The following is a 17,275-nucleotide window of genomic DNA, read 5'->3' as shown; positions in this document are numbered from 1 at the left end:
CACAGAAGACAGTGTGGCAAGACTGGACCCTTCAAAAGGATGGTATTTCCAGTAGCTCCTGCCTGCGGTTGGAACTGGAAATATCATCGTCTGAGGTCAGCGTTTCCTCACCTCTGACTGCAGAACACCTCTGGCAATGCAAAGGCATCAGCCTGCCCAGGGGGGGATGACCCAGAAAGGTTTCAGAGAACACGTTCCTCCCACTCCCAGGGAAATTTCCATTTAATTTTCATCAGATGGTTTCAGGAAGGCTGATGACTTTTTCCCCTGGGTGGAAGAACGATATGCTCCTTCAGTGCTAGTACCCTTATGCAAAAGCCTTGAACCCATTGAACTCCCGACCCTTCATCTCAGCGGGAGGAAATTACTGCTCTCATCACTTAGGAGAGTGTTAACAGGACTTACTCCTGCTTGTAAAGCACCAGCACTCTTCACACAATATTCTTACTGGTCAGCTGGGATACCAGGCAATACCTAAGGTCAACTTCAGAGAGCTCTAGAACTCTTCAACCTCGTGTGAGCCTTACGTACTGGCTGCGTAACCCACCAAAGACCCTTTCCCGAGGGGCTCGTGGCTCAACTAGACAAGACGCAGAAAGGATGAGGGAACTTGCCCAAGGTCAACAAGCAGGTCAATGGGAGTGCTGGAAACAGAACCCAGCTTGTCCTTTCTCTTGCTCCGAGACGTATGTGCTCCCATGGGCAAGTGCGCGTCCCCTCAGGCTACAACAGCCATACTCAGAGTTTGAAGGAGCCTCCAGGCTTCAACCCTAAGGGCAAGAGCACAGCTACCCACAGGAGCTGCCCTGTTCCTCTCTGTCCAGCCTCTTGTAAAAACATCCCCAGAATCTCTATCACTTCATAAAACTTTCAAACCAAAACCTGGTTGGAGATATTTATACTGTTTGAGATCATTTCCCCCAGACTGACTGTCATTCCTGTTTTATAGATTACTGGCAACTCCCGGCACCCTTTGCTGGGAAAAAGAGGGTTTGATAATTACAACAGCCCTTGAGAACTTTGCTTTAAACAAAAAGAAAAAAAAAAAAGCAGCAAACAACCCAAACTTCATTATCCTGTAAAGTTTTATGAGATCTCACGTGTAACACGCACAGAGCAAACATCCCGTAACCTGTCAAAGGAGACACCTGAGAGCGCAGAGCTAATTTAAAGGGGCTGAAAACTGTCCTTAAAGCTTTTTTTTTTTTTTTTTCCCCTCTCCTTGCAGCTAGAGCTACACTGAAGGGTTTTCTCCCATCTCCTGAAATTTGGTTTCCTGGCCACACAGATGTCCCAGCTGATGGGTTTGGCAGCCGGTGCTGCTTGGAGCTTTGTGCCACCCTCAGCCTTGGTGGGTGCCTAAGGGCTGCCCTGGCCAGCCAAGGGGACCTGCTGCCCATCCCGGTGCATCTCCCTTAAGGGATCCCCTACATCTCGCCAAAAGAAAAAGGCTGGGAAAGGTTGGCAGGTGTTTCCAAATGAGCCACGAGTGTCTGAGGGAGAGACAACAGGGATGCCCAGGACATGACCTTGCTCCTTCCCTCCCAGAGTTCAGAGCACGTTGGTTTTCTGCCCCCCTTGACCCAGCGCCCATCCAGCTCCCCACACCAGCCCGTCCTTAGCACCCAGCTCCTGCAGGGAGACGAGCTCGGAAAAAGCACGTGGTGAAGAGAAACGTTCCTTAACCAGAGCAAGACGACGAGCTCTTAGCCAATTCCTTCCTGCCAGCTACAGCCCCAGCTGCCATTCTCCCTCCATCCCATCCACCAGCATCACTTTTCCAAGAAAGGATCATGGCTGAGCCACCTTTCCAGAGAGCTCTGACAACTCCATCTGCTCTTTCAGTGCTCTACAAGCTAGCCACAGCTAGAGGGAGAGCAAACAGCAGGCAGAAAAAAAAAATAAACAAGCCAGTGAAAAAACAAACATGCAAACAATGTTTATGCCAAACAAACAGCAAGCACAGTATTTTCTTTGCCAAAAAATGACAAGCTGCAGCCAAGAACCAAAGCACAGAGCCGATCTATCAAAGAAGCAAGTGCCTGGAATGAGATTTAAGATCCTAACCTTAGAATCCACAAAACTCATGGAAAGATTTTATGGAAACACAAAATGCTGTTCCCCATGCGATGTCCAGTTTCTCACTTGTTCTTCATCCGTGTACATCAAATATTTCTCCAAACCCCTAAGGGTAGAGCAGCCATTCCCAGGGAGGCTGGCACCGCGTGGGGAGACCCCTGAGCTGTCTTGACACTCGGCACAGGCGGGGGACACGGCAGAGGCAGCCACTCATCGATAACCCTAGGGTCTGTGCTGGGCAGCCCCCACCCACCTGCCATAGAATCACAGACTCATTCTGGTGGGAAGAGACCTTTAAGCTCACCAAGTCCAAGCATTACCCCAGCACTGCCAAGCCCACCTCTAAGCCATGGCCCTGAGCGCCGCATCCATGTGGTTTTTAGACACCTCCAGGGATGGTGACTCCACCGCCTCCCTGGGCAGCCTGTGCCGGGGCTTCACCACCCGTTTGGTGAAGACATTTTCCCTCATATCCCGTATAAACCCGCCCTGGTGCACTCGAGCCCGTTCCCTCTTGTCCTGTCACTTGTTATTGGGGAAAAGGGACCGACCCCCCCTGCCTACAGCCCCTGTCAGGCAGCTGTAGGGAGCGATCAGGTCCCCCCTGAGCCCCCTCCTCTCCAGACCGAACACCCCCAGCCCCGTCACTGCAGTGCGGGGCTCCGCACCCCCACTCGCCGCTGCGCAATTTTCCAGCCGATGTTCCCCTTGCTTCCATTTGCGGCCTCCACAAGAACCGATTAACTGATCACGCAGCCAAGGAAAAGGCACAACAGACATTTCCAAACTGTTTCTTCCACTGTTTCTTCCTCCATCCAGGCAGATTTATTTGCCTATAGGCAACTAGAGAATAACGGATCCATGCAGGGAAGTTTAACTGTACATAGGACAGAGCTGTTGCATGGGTTTGGTATTGCTGTTATAGGCGTCTGCTTCAGCCCTGGGGTGGACCGAAGCGGGATGCAGCTCTTGCTAGTTCCAAGAGCCTAAAACCACACAGCAGGTCAGCAAAGCCCCAGGGGGATTCCCATAAACCTGACCTTTATCATGTGTGGCTTCAGCCAGCACCTGCAGGGAGCTGAAAGGGAGGACCCAAGGAGCTTTGGTGCTTCACGGTAACTTTGTGGTGTGTTACAGCCATGGCACAGGGCAGCCGGTGGGCTGTGTTCACTGTTCCATGTTAATTCCAGTCTTCTCCTTAAAGCAGGGTGCGAAGCTCCCCACCAGCACACCTCCCATCTCCCCAGCCCTGCTCTCCTGGCTACCTTCCCTCTGCTGGCTGGTAGCCCAGAGGCTGCACTGCCCTTCAGCCAGAGCAGGCCAGGCTGGAGGGCTGAGGGCAGAGGAACCTCATGGAGTTCAACCAAGGCACGTGTGGGGTCCTGCCCCTGGGGAGGACAGCCCCAGGCACCAGCACGAGCTGGGGGTGACCTGCTGGGGGGCAGCTCTGCAGGGAAGGGCCTGGCAGTGCTGATGGGCAGCGAGTTGCCCATGGGCCAGCAGTGTGCCCTGGTGGCCAAGGGGCCAGTGGGATCCTGGGGTGCATGAGGAGGAGCACGGCCAGCAGGTCAAAGGAAGGGATCCTTCCCCTTTGCTCTGCCCTGGTGAGACTGTGCTGTGCCCCCCAGTTCCAGAGGGACAGGGAACAACTGGAGAGGGTCCAGCGGAGGCTGCAAAGGTGATGAGGGGGCTGGAGCATCTCCCTTGTGAGGAAAGGCTGAGAGACCTGGGGCTGTTCAGCCTGAAGGAGACTGAGAAGGGATCTTACCAATGCCTACAAATATTCTAAGGGCCAGGGTCAAGAGGACCTTCCAACCCCTTTTTTCCAGAGTCCAGGCGCTTCTCAGTGGTGCCCAGCACCAGGACAAGGGGCAACAGGCACAAACTGCAACACAAGAAGTTCCTTCTGAATATGAGGAAGAACTCCTTTACCTTGAGGGTGATGGAGCAGGGGGGCAGGCTGCCCAGGGAGGCTGTGGGGTCTCCTTCTCTGGAGACATCCAAACGCGCCTGGATGGATCCTGTGCAGCCTGCTCGGGGGGAACCTGCTCCAGCAGGGGCTGGACACGGTGATCCCATGATCCCAGAGGTGCCTTCCAGCCCCACCGTGCCACGATTCTCATGTAGACATTCCAAGCCCATCCTCATACAGCACACACTGCAGCAGGGCCACACACGACCTACCTCGCACCAACGACAGCAAGGCGAGTCTCTATACAAACAATCACACTTTAAAGAAAAACAAATCACTTTAAAGCCCAGCATGGGACCCCCCTGCCCGCAGGCAGTGCCAAGCCCCTGGCACGGAGGGGTCTGGGAAGCAGCACAGAGTCTGCGGACACATCTTCATCGAGCCTATGCTGGAAGCAAACCCAGCTCAGGTGCCCCAGCACTGCGGCTCAGATTTGGGATTTCAGCGTAAGACTTACTAAAAGGGCACACGCTCCATCCCTGCGCACCAAGCCCATCCCTGCTCACCGAGCCCCTGCAAGGCACAACAGAATCAGCCCCAACCCGAAATGACGTTACGTTAATAGCCAGGTCAGTTATTCTGGAATACTCTAGCTTCAGCCACAAAGACATAAGATCATTGCCCTAGTCGGCAGCCTAGCCTCCCCATCTCATATTTCAGGATAAAGGGAGCTAGAACATTCCCACAGTTGAGCCTGGGAGATCACAAGGCATACTCCAGCAGCTCTCCTAGACATTTCAAACCTCCCAAAGAGCCATAAGGAAGGATTCATTTCAAACTCCTATGGCCTGACCTGCCTATTCTCAAGGCTACCTGGGAGCCCAGGGGCTATTTTAAATCAGAACTGCTTACCACAGAGGAAATAAAAACACTAGATCCTTTCTAAGCCCGAGAAACAGAGGTCATCTAAGTCATAACAAACAAACACATTTTTTTGCCCCAAAACATCAAACGAACGGTAAACTTACAAGACCAGCGAGCAGACGCAGCTCCTCCACTCCACAGGGATCCAGTACTCATAAAAACTTATTAGAAATGCTTACCCATCCTTTCACCACTGGCTATTTATTAGGGGAATACCAAGTCCCAGAAGCTCTGCAGGAAATTAGCTGTCCTGCAGGAAATTTGGTGCACCTGAATCCCTGACGTCACAGCCTTTTAGTCTTCATTGACACCAGCCTAACCTGAGCATTAAATAAAGCTGCTGAGCGAGGTGAGGCTCTGTGATCAATGAGAGTTTGATATCTTGCCATAGATATAAGCGAACACACAAAGCAAGAGGGACTCAGGGTCTTCTTGGTACCCGGTTCTATTTTTACAGGGTCATCCACACCCGAACTTTCCATGGAAGCCTAACAGGTCCAGCTCTCTGGAGTCTGCTGTTGGGGCTCTCTCCACCGCAGCAGTTACAACGCCGAAGTATGTGGTATTAGTTCCCAAGTATCATCTAGTATTAATACCTATATCGGGCTAAGTGACTCTGCTTTTTTTACTAGTCACCAGTTCAGAATGGTTTTCAAATTACCCTGGAGTTTTCCTTGAAGACTAAGCCTGTAACTAACGTTCTGTTGATCACTTCTATTTGCAGGCTCCCCGCAGAGATGCTTGGAAAGGGTCTCTCTGATTTCGTCATTGTCCTCTGGACTGATTTATAACCTGCGCCTATTTATAACAAGAGTTTTATATGACAAACTATTCATTTTGCTCGACAGTTAATAGCCTGCCATTCAAGAGAAGTTTACATGTGCTGGGCTCTCTTCTATGGAGTGAGGAAAGGCAGGCAATCTGCAGCTAATCCAACATAAATACCCCTGGAGTCAGTCTGGAGTGTGGCATCGAAATAATTTACAAAACGTGAAATTCGAATAGAACTTAAAACCCCGTAACCTGTCAGCTCCCAGCCAGGGAAAATATTCATGGAGTGCCTGCAGCTGGAATCTCGGTGCTTGGAAGATTGCTTTTATTGGTCTGAAGCAGTTAGCAGAGAGAGCAAGGGTGCAAACGGGACAAGCCTGGCATTGTGGAGGTAGCTTTGCTCAGCTCCTAACAGCTTGTCCAAGGGCTGCTTCAAGGCTCTGTGTGGATTAAATACAATCCACTGCAGATTCCACGTGGGAAGGGCTGATCCGGCACTGCGCTGCGTCCTTCTGAGCCAGCTTGCGCAGTGGTAAACATGAGACAAGCGAAAAGCAGCAGGATTAGGACAACGCAGCAATCTTTTGTCAATATAGCTCAGAGGGCAAAACTGATCGTGGCTGTGCCAGCAGGAGCACACCTGAAAGGCAGCTCCGGAGTTAAGCCCTGGACTAGACCAAATACCTATATTCTGGGACGAATTGCTAGCACTCTCGCCAGATTTTCCACCAGGCTCAGTGGGCTCTCTGTCAGGCTCAGAAACCACACTTACCAGCACATTTTGTGAGGGTACCCAATATAGGAGCTAAAAAAACTCCTATAAGGTTTATATATAAAATATTAAAAAATATATATTTAAAAATATATATATTTATCTAAAGCACTACTTAGCTTAGACCTTTGAGACAAGGCAGAGGCGTGTTCCAGAAGCACAAGGCAATGACATTTACCATTGTGCTAAGCAAGCAACTGTAGCCTGAAGCTGGAAACTTATAGCTGGATTCCATTTAGAATCAGGAATTAGGAGTGAAGATGATAACTTTTGTAGACATTGAAATTAGTGGTCTGTGCTCATCCTAGGGTTTGGGTTCTTGGTGCTGAAATACAAGCCAAGCAGCAAAGCCCTCTGCTTTACATCGCAGCCTGTGTGAGGGGGAAGCGCAGCAACCAGAGCAACGAGAATACCGAGCTCGGTGAGTCTTACAGGACCAGAGTACAAAACTCAGTGTCAGCATCTTAGAAGGAAGAAGCTTTCGGGTAGGAAAAATTCACGAGCGCGTGCAAAACTCTGGATAGCGAACACACCTCCCTCGTTCAAGAGGGATCTGCAGAGACCATTAGCCCTAACAAAACCATGGTGATTCGCAGTGGTTTTGTCTGAATCTGAGCTGTGCACACAGCAAAAAGCTTGATGTGGGTGGTTGCAAGGACTGAGTGAGGTTTTGCAGAGGAAGGGGCCAGGAGGGTTAGTGAGCAAGGGCACGGTGAAGGCAGCAGAGATTTGGTGAAGATTCACTGATCCGTGGGGGGTGTCACAAGAACATCTTTGCAAGTGTTCTTGAACTAGTATACATATATATATATATATACACACTTTATATAGAGTACCTGAATATATATGTACTATCAATAGTATATATACAGTACCTGAACAAATTATTACTGCGAGTACAAGTTATAAATATTTGAAACTTTTTTGAAGGTGCTTCTGTGCAAACATTCCTGTGAAGTAGTCAAAGATGAGGGTAAGAAAGGAACTGGTTCCAGTGAGATGTACCTTTCCTTACCTCCAGTTTCCCCGAAACCCTAAACTTAGAAATGCTAAAGGAAAAAAAAAAAAAAAGAGAGGGTGTGTGTGCAAAAAAAGCAGCAACTGTGTTTCCTATTCTGCTAGGACCTCAAGAGAGGTGCCCCCATCATATCCCCCCTGCCCCAGCTCATACCGATAGTGCATTGAGCATGCTGGAAGGACCCAGGAAAAGAAGAAAAAAAAAAAAAAAAAAAAAAAAGGGGAGAGAAACCATTTAATTGTGCCTCTTTTAGACTTCTCCCCTTGCACCCACAAATAGCCATTGCCACCGAGCGGGCTTAAAACACTTGGCCGTTAAACCATAGGCTCAAGCACGTGGGTTTTATTTTGTTATAAACAACTTCTTCATACCGAACTCAGTCCCCTCGAGTCCTTCCATTTTCTGGGACTATAAATTTTATGACTACAGAGGAGCACTGAAACTTTGCTTCGCACACCATTAATCTCCTTGCTCTCCAAACAGCGCGGAAGCCTTGCAGGGTGTTTGTCTCACCCGCAGCCCAGCCAGGAGGCTCGTGTCCATAATAGTGATGAGTTTTGCACACTCGCTGCACCCCGGCGCTGGAGGCCCCACTCTCAGCTCGCTTCTTGGCCGTTTCGACCTGTTCTGCCCCATCTTGCTGCTGGACGGACAATCTCACGCTGCCTGAAGCCCCAGGAGTGCAGCCTGCTAGCATTCAGAGCTGAAAGACTCCTAAAAAAGAGAAAAAAAAAAAAAAAAAAAAAAAAAAAGGTCTTTTGGCTACAAGACCTTGGAGATGCGTAGGAAAGCTCCTTAAGGGACAACCCTCTATCTGGAGAATAAAAAGAGCTGATTGAAACCCCACAAGCTTTCCAGTGGTGACGGTGAACTCGGGACAGACAAAGAGATGCGATGTCCATGTCCTCCGGTAATGCGGCTCCTTTCCCCAGCGGGAGCAGAAGGCCAGCGTGGCTCCCCGACAGACGCCGGGGAGAGGTCTGCTCCTCTCTCTGACACTACCCACAGGCAATCACTGCTCCTGCCGAGGGAGATTTAGGCCTTCACTGTTCGGGCTGTGTGTTCCTAGGACTGTCTGACAGCTGCTAGCACACCAGGGAAACCGTCAGGGCAGCACTCTTTATACAAATAAAGGAGAAGCAGTATAAAGGCAGAACGAGTGCGTCTCCTACTAAGAAGATCGTGAGAGTAAACCAGCAAAGAGTGGGGAAAAGAGAGTCACAAATCCCAAAACAGAGTCTGACAAACATTTTTAGTTCTACAACCAAATAAATATTTTAACTCAGATTTACCAAGAACAGTGAGACTCGGTTCAAAACCCCTATATATACCAATGTACGCTTGAATGTCACACCACGTTGATTATGTTGCTGTAAGTCATGCACAAAACAGCCCAATTTATTACAAATATTCACACAGAACAAAGGACAGTATAGCTATACATGCTGGGATACAGGCCACTTGCCCTGACTACACTTACTCCATCAAACCCCCGTGTAAGCAGCCAATCTTTATCGACAGGGTTTAGTGATATTCACACGTGGCTCGTGCTATCTGAAGCTCCAGAGATGACCGCTGCTGCTGCTTGCTATGCTTCGATAGCTGTGGACTCCCCTCTGCCAGCACAGCACCCAGTTTATGCTTAAAAGCAGATTCTCCCCAAAGTATACTATGAAAAAAAAAATAATCCATAGGAATTCTGGTATGTATTGTGGAGCAAGAAGGAATATATAAACATTCATAGCTGCTGTATTTTAGACAGCCACACAGGTCCAGTTAGAACAACCGCATTCCATTGACTAGAAAGCGGAATTTACCTGTGTTTACTTGTGTCACAGCACTACTGTATCATTCCCTGTACCCTCTCCTTCCTCCTCCAATAGGTATCACTTCAATACTTTCTTCACAAAGGAAAAAATACCATTTATCCTTAAAGCTCTGTCTCAAGGTATTTATAATAGAGATGAAAAAAACCCCAAACCAGTTTGAGCCATGCCTGTTTTACAGCAGGTATTTCCACAGCTCTCGAAGACAGACATCTTTGCATACCACCAACCTCAACAGCAGCGTTACTGGAGCTTGTAGAAACATCATATATTGGCCAACCTGAACAGACCCAGCGACAGATGACATTTTTTACATGCCTTCTGCTGTCCCCAGCAGCCTTTGTTTCCCTTGAACGAAGATACTGCAGTTGATCAAAGGTCGCAATACTACAAGGGATATCTTCCTTTCACTGCAAATATTCAAGAAGAAGTACGTGGACGCCCTTCTGGGCCTTGCTACCATCTATTTAGGACACTGTTATACAAGTATGTCCTTAGTTAAGTTGAATCAATAAAAGGGCCAGGTGTCTGTTGAAAGGGAAAGCTACAGAGGTACGTTAAACGAGTGTGGTTTTTTTTAATCACAGGGATGTTACCACATCTTGGGTAACACACCTTAACCCCGTGAAATGGCAACACCCTTTTACTTAATCAGAATGAGTTTGTAGCCAGGAGCTATATGCAAAGCTGCTCGGGGGGCTCGATCTCACATGCTTACATTTGCAAACAGATGTGTAGAAATCCAGAAAACATCCACTGGACGGTCTTTTGGACAGCCTTTGGCAGCACTTTCAACCTCCAAGCACAGCTCAGATAGACTCGCTACGACCCTGGCCGCCTGATGGAAGCAAGCCTTGCCCCATGTTTTCTTTTATTATTTCACTGGCATCAAACAAGCACCAAATAGGTGACACATCTGATCCGGGGCTGCTACCCTCACTGTCTTTGCCAGGCTTCTGACAACCAGTGTAATACATTTGACGCATTTACAAATGATTATACGGCACCTGAGAGGATGCTGTCTATGCGATGCAGTCCAAAACCACATGTATATCTTACTAAAACATAAGAACACAAGTAAGGGAGTTCGTGCTAGAACTGGTGCCATTGGCCTTACCTTTTCATAACAACAAAACTGCACAGGCAGCAAGGTATTCAGCTTCATCAGTAAGATCAAGGCAATACTTAGATACAACGAACCACAATAAAGAGTTCGGACCTTGGATTCCCATCTGTGAAGCAGGCATTGTCTGAGAATTCAATATACTTTTTGTCAAATATATCCAATTCTGAACATGAGAGGGGGCCTATACCGTTCACAATTGCATGAGAAAAGCAGTTTTGCAAATCCTTGTCTCTTCCTCCATAACACAGAGAATATAGTCACTTCTTTACTTCCCCTCTCAATCCTTCATTTACAAACTCAAACACCCCACAATCGATCCCAAAAGACATGCTGATTACAAGTGCTATTGTGAAATAAAGTTATAATGCAACAAATTCCAAATCTCAGTGTACTGTTCAGTGAGCATCTGGTGAAGCACAAATTAAATATTACAGTTTATTTCTGAATTATAAAAGTATATTTTTTTACGATGAATGAACTGGTGTGGACCTCGAAAAGCAGTAGCCTCTGAAAGCAAGCTGGAGTATCTGTGAAAGGAAAGGCTCTTTGCTTGTTTAAAAAGATGCCAACAGTTACAAGGAAGCAGTCTTCAAGAGTCAAAGTAAAGGTTTCTTCAGTCAAATATACACTGCAAGGCTCTAATTCATATCCTTCCCTGCTACGCTGCTGCAGATGACGTTACGCGCCCATTAACATGCCCATAAAATCTGATCCGTTCTGAATGGTGATGGGAGCTCCAGCACTGTTATCCACAAATATGGAGGTGTACTGGCCAGCCTGCCGAGAGAAAAGAGGGAAAGGGAAATTATCTGATGCTTCATCCCAGCATAAAAGGGGGGGGGCGGGGGCGGAAAGCATTTCACTGCCATGAACTAAGCACAGAAGCCTCCTGCCCTTTTCCCTCCTGGGAACAGGACCTGATCAAATATTTTTTTTTATTGCAACACTACAGTCTTGATTTAGTGGAAGAAATTTTCTGTAGTGAAACTGTGCTATAGATTTATTCCTTGACTAGACTCCTACTGCACTAGCATCATTTTGGGTGACTAGTCAAGTGGCCATTTGTGCTTCACATCCCCTGCTATGAAATGGGAAATAGAATTACCATCTTAACAAACAATGCTAGGGAGATTTGAGAAAGAAAAATATTTAGGGTCATTCCTCAGAGGGGAGGTTACTTCTGCAGCTTAAGATCAGAATGGGCAACGCAAGTCTGGCTTTTGTTCCTGTTCCTGCCACAGCTTCTCTCTAGTCACTCCAAGTAAGGCATTTAACTTCATTAACCTTTGAAAGAAGATTAATAAAAGCTTCCCCGTCTCCTGGTGAGAAGAGAGCCTCGCACAGCCCACCAAGCAAACCAGTACAGCGATTCCGCCTGCACGGGCTTACCTGCAGCTGCAGTAAGCCGTGTACGTAGATAGTGAAGATTTTGCTGTTACTTTCCAGACCAGCAATGACTTCCAAAGACCTAAACAGTAGCAAAAAAGAAAAATAAACTGCTTGAACACCTAAGGCAGTCACAATACTTGCATGCAGAATGACAGTAGTCTCATGACCTCCCTAGAAATAGGACCTGCTGGTTCTAGTACCCATCTGGACTAAACAGGTGGCCTGTTGACTTGATTCGAGCAGTAATCAGCTACCTCGAAATGAGAATGGTAGATTCTTGTCCTCACTGTAGCGTCTAATGGAAGACCTAGAGAGCACACAGGATTCTGAACACAAAACTGAGCTGGAGGCAAGAGCTGGGAGCCACCTTCTCTGACAGAGGTCTTCCTCAAGGTCCTGTAGTCTCCATTCCCCAGCCTTGAACAGGTGCTAGACACGCTCTTTAGATTTATCTCCATCCATACCAGTTATCCCAGTTTGCTGACCCCCACAACAGTTTCTACGCTTGTTATTCTGCAAAGACCCAGGTATATGCATTCTGCCAATTACAGTTCATCCATTTCCAAAGCATGAAAGGCGTATTTCAACCTTAATATATGCAGTCAGCCTACGAAAGAAAGAACATATTCTGCAGCTGAAAGCTGTTTTGGGAGGACATTTGGAGCAGGGGTCAGAAAAGCACAAAAAAAAAATATTGTGCTTTAGTTAAAATTCAAGGAAGAGCTCCAGGTCACTCTTCAAACACTGGGTTTTCCTAATATCATATTCTAATAGCCATTATATTCCTTGCAGGAGCAAGACATAGGACAGCTGCTCTCTGCTGCACCCGCAGTTTACAGAACACTAACTCAGCTCCTTTGTACAGGATTCGGGGTGGAAGGAGGTGCCTGAGACAACAACAATCAGAACAACTCCTGTAAGCTCAGTTCCAAAGCAATACGAAAGCACAGAGCTCCACACCTGGCTAGTTCTTCCGATACCTGCCTAGCCAGTGGTAGCAGATGTAGTTGTTTTCCCAAGAAAACCAACCCCTTTCCTCCCTTTTTTCCATGAAGTGGTAGTGACGAAACCGAGCAAGTGCAAACGTGCTGTTTCCAGCCCCCTTGCAAGGAAATAACATGCATAAAAGGTAGGGGCAATTTGGCCCAGAGAGAGCAAGCCACTTGGCACCACCTTGACTGAAGAGCTCAGTCTGTATGCTTCTGCCAAAAGCCTAACTTGGGTGGGAACTTCCCACCATTAATCTCTTCTACTCCAACTGTCTCCTTGCCTCTAAGTTTCCACCTCTCTCTGCCGAAAGCCCTCGGGGCTCTTTCAGCTCCCTCAAATGAATGACTGTGTATGCTGACATCCCCAGGAAATTCCACAAGCACGGGTGGCAGCTCAGCCTGTGCCAGCAGAATGTCTGTCCAGGCAGATTCCCATCCCTCCACCCACCTTCCATGCCCCAGACCAGCCATACTCTCATCTACCATATGACAGAGAGGGCTCTCGGAGCCAGCGCTGATCCCGCTTTATGCCCACTGCTGTCCAACTCACTCCACTCTGGACAGCCATACAGGATAGCCAACCATAAACTGCAACCCTGGACAACTGATGAAAACTCTGAGTCACAGATCAGAGAGCTTTTATCTAAATAATTAACACCTGAGTCAGTTCTAAGACAAAAAGGATTCTGCTATTCCTGTTCTTTGGAGAATGTAGCTATAAATTCTTCAGATGGCACATACAACCTGCCTGGGCTGTATGTGACAAAGAGGTTGTTCACACATCCTAGCTAGAGCCAGAACAGATTTCTAGAAGCTTTCAGCTAAAAAGACCTGCAATGAGGAAGGCACAGTAGTTTCCATGGCCCACGGGGAAGCTTCCTATTCAGGTCACTCTTGTGCTTGCATTTACCAGAACAAGAAAGCAAAACTAAAGTCATGCCGAAAGCAATCAGAGACTGACATCCTTTCTTTAGTAATACCACTGTAAGGTTGACTGAATGGACAGCAAAGGAGAGAGAGACATAGACAGGCAACTGTCATTGGAGACAGAAGTAGCCTTCCAGAAGAAACATTTTGTTCTCCCTCAGATGCCTTAAATCAATTGGGAGCTTGTGGAATCTCAGGAAGGAACAGTCACCCCTGTCACTTTCATTTATTTTTCAAAACCGTTTAAATGGATTTTAGATTTTCTATATGATCCTGTAACTGGAGACAACGTAAAGCAGAGATCAGGATGGGAGAACAGCTTTTCATTCTTGGAGATCTGCAGGATCCATTTCACTTTTAAATCCTGTAGGTGGCTTCATAAATCTCACCCACTCATTCACTCAAATCTTTATTGAAATACCGTAAGGTCAACATCACCAACCAACAATATTTTCCCGTATCCCAACAGGGATTATCTTTCCACATCCCAAAAGCATGTAGAAAAAGATTCTGTGGGACTTGCAGTCTCCGAGGAATCCAAGGGCTAGGGGCATGAGTCCTGTTCTTGATGAAATTGCTAAAATGAAGAGATTATTATAGGTGAAAAGAAAAAAGCATCAATGCTGAAGAAAGAAAAAAACCCAACACCTGATTACTGGAATCTGACTGGTCTTCGCTATGCAGAGTAAAGGACAGGACTAGGGATCTGCACTGTGCAAAGGCAATTTGAGAGAGCCACTTGTAAAAAGGGCAGTAATATTCTACCCTACTCATACGTGTTCTACCCCTGTGACTAAAGGCCTGGGCTGTCCCAAAATCACTCCCTGTCAACAAGCATCCCAGATTTCCAGATCAGGCTGAGGTCCATTCTTAGCACGATCCAAAGGAATTCTCACAAGTGCCAGACATGAAATGTCCCCTAAGATCTGCAGCTTACCAGAATATAAGCCAACCCTTCAAGGGGCAAGAAGTTACACCCCCATTCTTCTCTGACATTGTGACTGCAGCCAGTCTGTCACTGCCTCACTTGAAATGCTGCAGTCATAAAAAACGGTTATAAAACAGTCTACAGGGCCGAGGAGGTGCCAGTTGCTCCAGTCTGCAAGCTCCTTGATTTCCCATCATGTCAGTGGGTGCACAGCTCCCTCTTACCCTAGTTACTAACGGGTACACAGACACCAACCGAGTCTTTTCCACAGGCCAATGAACCCTAAGAGAGGTTTATTTATTACACGAGGCTTCATGTCAAATTCACCCACCACTAAACTGAAACGTCTGCAGAGAGGTCAGTCCTGTTTGCAGCACTCTGACTCATGGAGCAGGGAAGGTGAGGGCTGAAGCAGTCAGTCCAGCAGCAAATGTATGGTTTTGTCGGGTTTAGGTTACACCTGCGGAGTCGTTTTACGGCTATATTTCAGTGGTGCTATCGCAAGGCTGTTGCTACAGCTGCACTGGAAGAGCTGCGGGCAGGGCACAGCAAAGCTGCACAGCCCTGTCCAGGCATTTTTTCTCCCCTGAAAAGGGCTGAGCTGCAAGCAGACGCAGTGGCTACTCTGTGCAAGCGGCATTGCCCTCTGCTGGGTGTGTTTCAGCCCAACCGAGGGGCTCCGCAGCCCCTTCCTCCAAGCAAAGCTTGCCAAACTCCTCCAGAGCAAGCTGGCCTTCTCCGAGACACAGGGCACCTACATGCTGCAGCTGAAAGGATGACAGAAGCAGAGCAAACACGAGCAGCCACCAGTACACTGGTGCCGTGGCCCAGTGCATAAGGAGCAACACCCAAGGTCGCCATGGCCTAACAATTCTTTAGCAGAGTTTTGCTAATGGATCCCAGCAAAGGAAAATTCAGCGTGGTTATCTGAGCAAGCTCCAGAAGGCATCTGAGGGCTGCCAGAAGGTATCATACACCTGTGTACAAGCCTTGCACTCTCTGCCTCAGGACCCATCCACCTCTATTTTCCTTCTATTCATTCTTCTCATCACTCCAGCACTTCCATGGCAACATGAGTGAGATGCCATGATCCATTCAGGACGCAGCTGAAATTATAAAAATTTACCTAACCACCTCTGGCACAAAATTAAAGTGTTTGTCTCACTCTGTATGTTCATGATAGCTGAGCATTCGGCACCTTCAGCTACATCCAGATTCAGCTGACTTCATTCACAATTCTCTCAACATACACAACATTTAGCTATTTAGAGTAATTAGCACCAAAAGGTTAAAAATCAGAATTAAAAAAACCACATAAAACCTAAAAGCGAACGGAACTTCACTCTTCAGAAAAGTTCTACAAACATTTATCATATAAAATTCACTGTTGGTGAACCTGATTTCCACAGTTGGTTGAAACATCGGCCCATCTGAGAAAAATAATTGTCAAGACAGCATCGCAGTAACTCACGTGTATCGGTGGCACAGAGATTCAATGCAGATCAACACTCGGACATTATCTCTGGCTCGGAGTTGGACTTTACTCTTCAACTCACTGTGGTCTAGGGAAAGCAGTGGAAGGAATATAAGCACTTTCACAACATAGCAGACCACCAGTTGCTGGTGCTTGGCTTAACAGAGACACCAGTAACCTTGTGACTCCTGTATTGGGTTTGCACGTGAAGGTTTTAGTAGAGGGGGGCTATAGGGGTGGCTTCTGTAGGGGAAGCTTCTAGCAGTTTCTTATGTCCAACTTTGATTTGTTATGGTGGGCCAGCACCAGCCGGCTATGAGATGGACCTGCAGCCCCCCAGGTCAGTGCAGAGGGCAGGAGATGCTCCAGGCACCAGAGCAGAGATTCCCTGGCAGCCTGTGATGAAGACCATGGTGAGGCAGGCTGTGCCCCTCAGCCCATGGGGCTTAACAGTGGAGCCCATCTCCACCTGCAGCCTGTGGAGGACCCCACGTCGCAGCAGGGGGATGCCCAGAGGAGGCTGTGATCCATGGGAAGGCCATGCTGGAGCAGGCTCCTGGCAGGACCTCTGGCCCCATGGAGAGAGGAGCCCAGGCTGGAGCAGGGGAAGAGTGTGAGGAGTCCTCCCTTTGAGGAGGAAGAGGCAAAACCAACATCTGGTGACCAGACCAAAACCACCATGCCCTGTGCTGCTGGGAGAGAGGAGAAATCAGGAGTAAAGTTCAGCCCAAGAACAAAGGTGGGATTGGGGGAAGGTGTTTTAAGATTTTGGTTTTATTTGTCATTATCCTACTCTGATTTCATTGGCAATAAATTAAATTTATTTTTCCCCAAGTCCAGTCTGTTTCGCCTGTGACAGTAACTGGTGACCAATCTCTCCCTGTCCTCACCTTGACCCACAAGCCTTTTGTTACATATTCTCTCCCCTGTCCAGCTGAGGAGGGGGCTTTGGTGGGCACCTGGCATCCAGTCAGGGTCAACCCACCAAAACTTATCAGGAAAGCACCCTTCTGGTGTTAGATTATAAAATACTTCATCACTGAATAATTAAAAACCATTGAACAAACGCACTGGTGACAAAACACAATCAGAACTGCCTTGATGCAGTTCTCCATCTTCATTTCTTCTAAGGTCTTTTAT

At 47.7% G+C, this 17,275-nt stretch overlaps 1 protein-coding gene across 3 annotated transcripts in view; it reads right to left on the bottom strand.

The window, feature by feature from the left end:
- Nucleotides 1–8,333: 8,333 nt before the first annotated feature.
- Nucleotides 8,334–17,275, bottom strand: part of C1QTNF12 (C1q and TNF related 12) — a 28,714-nt gene continuing 19,772 nt past the window's right edge. For all 3 annotated transcript variants that reach the window (XM_013299603.3, XM_027787607.2, XM_027787608.2), the window contains exons 7-9: nucleotides 16,133–16,223; nucleotides 11,818–11,896; nucleotides 8,334–11,205 (exon numbers count right to left, since the gene is read on the bottom strand). In XM_013299603.3, the coding sequence (XP_013155057.1) occupies nucleotides 11,107–11,205; nucleotides 11,818–11,896; nucleotides 16,133–16,223 (269 nt within the window). In that variant the 3' untranslated portion in view covers nucleotides 8,334–11,106. The remainder of the gene's footprint in view (nucleotides 11,206–11,817; nucleotides 11,897–16,132; nucleotides 16,224–17,275) is intronic.

The sequence above is a fragment of the Falco peregrinus genome, chromosome 3 (genome assembly GCF_023634155.1).
Source record: "Falco peregrinus isolate bFalPer1 chromosome 3, bFalPer1.pri, whole genome shotgun sequence".
NCBI classification, from domain to species: domain Eukaryota; kingdom Metazoa; phylum Chordata; class Aves; order Falconiformes; family Falconidae; genus Falco; species Falco peregrinus.
The sequence above is the reverse complement of the archived record's forward strand: the minus strand, read 5'-3'. Positions and strand labels throughout refer to the sequence as shown.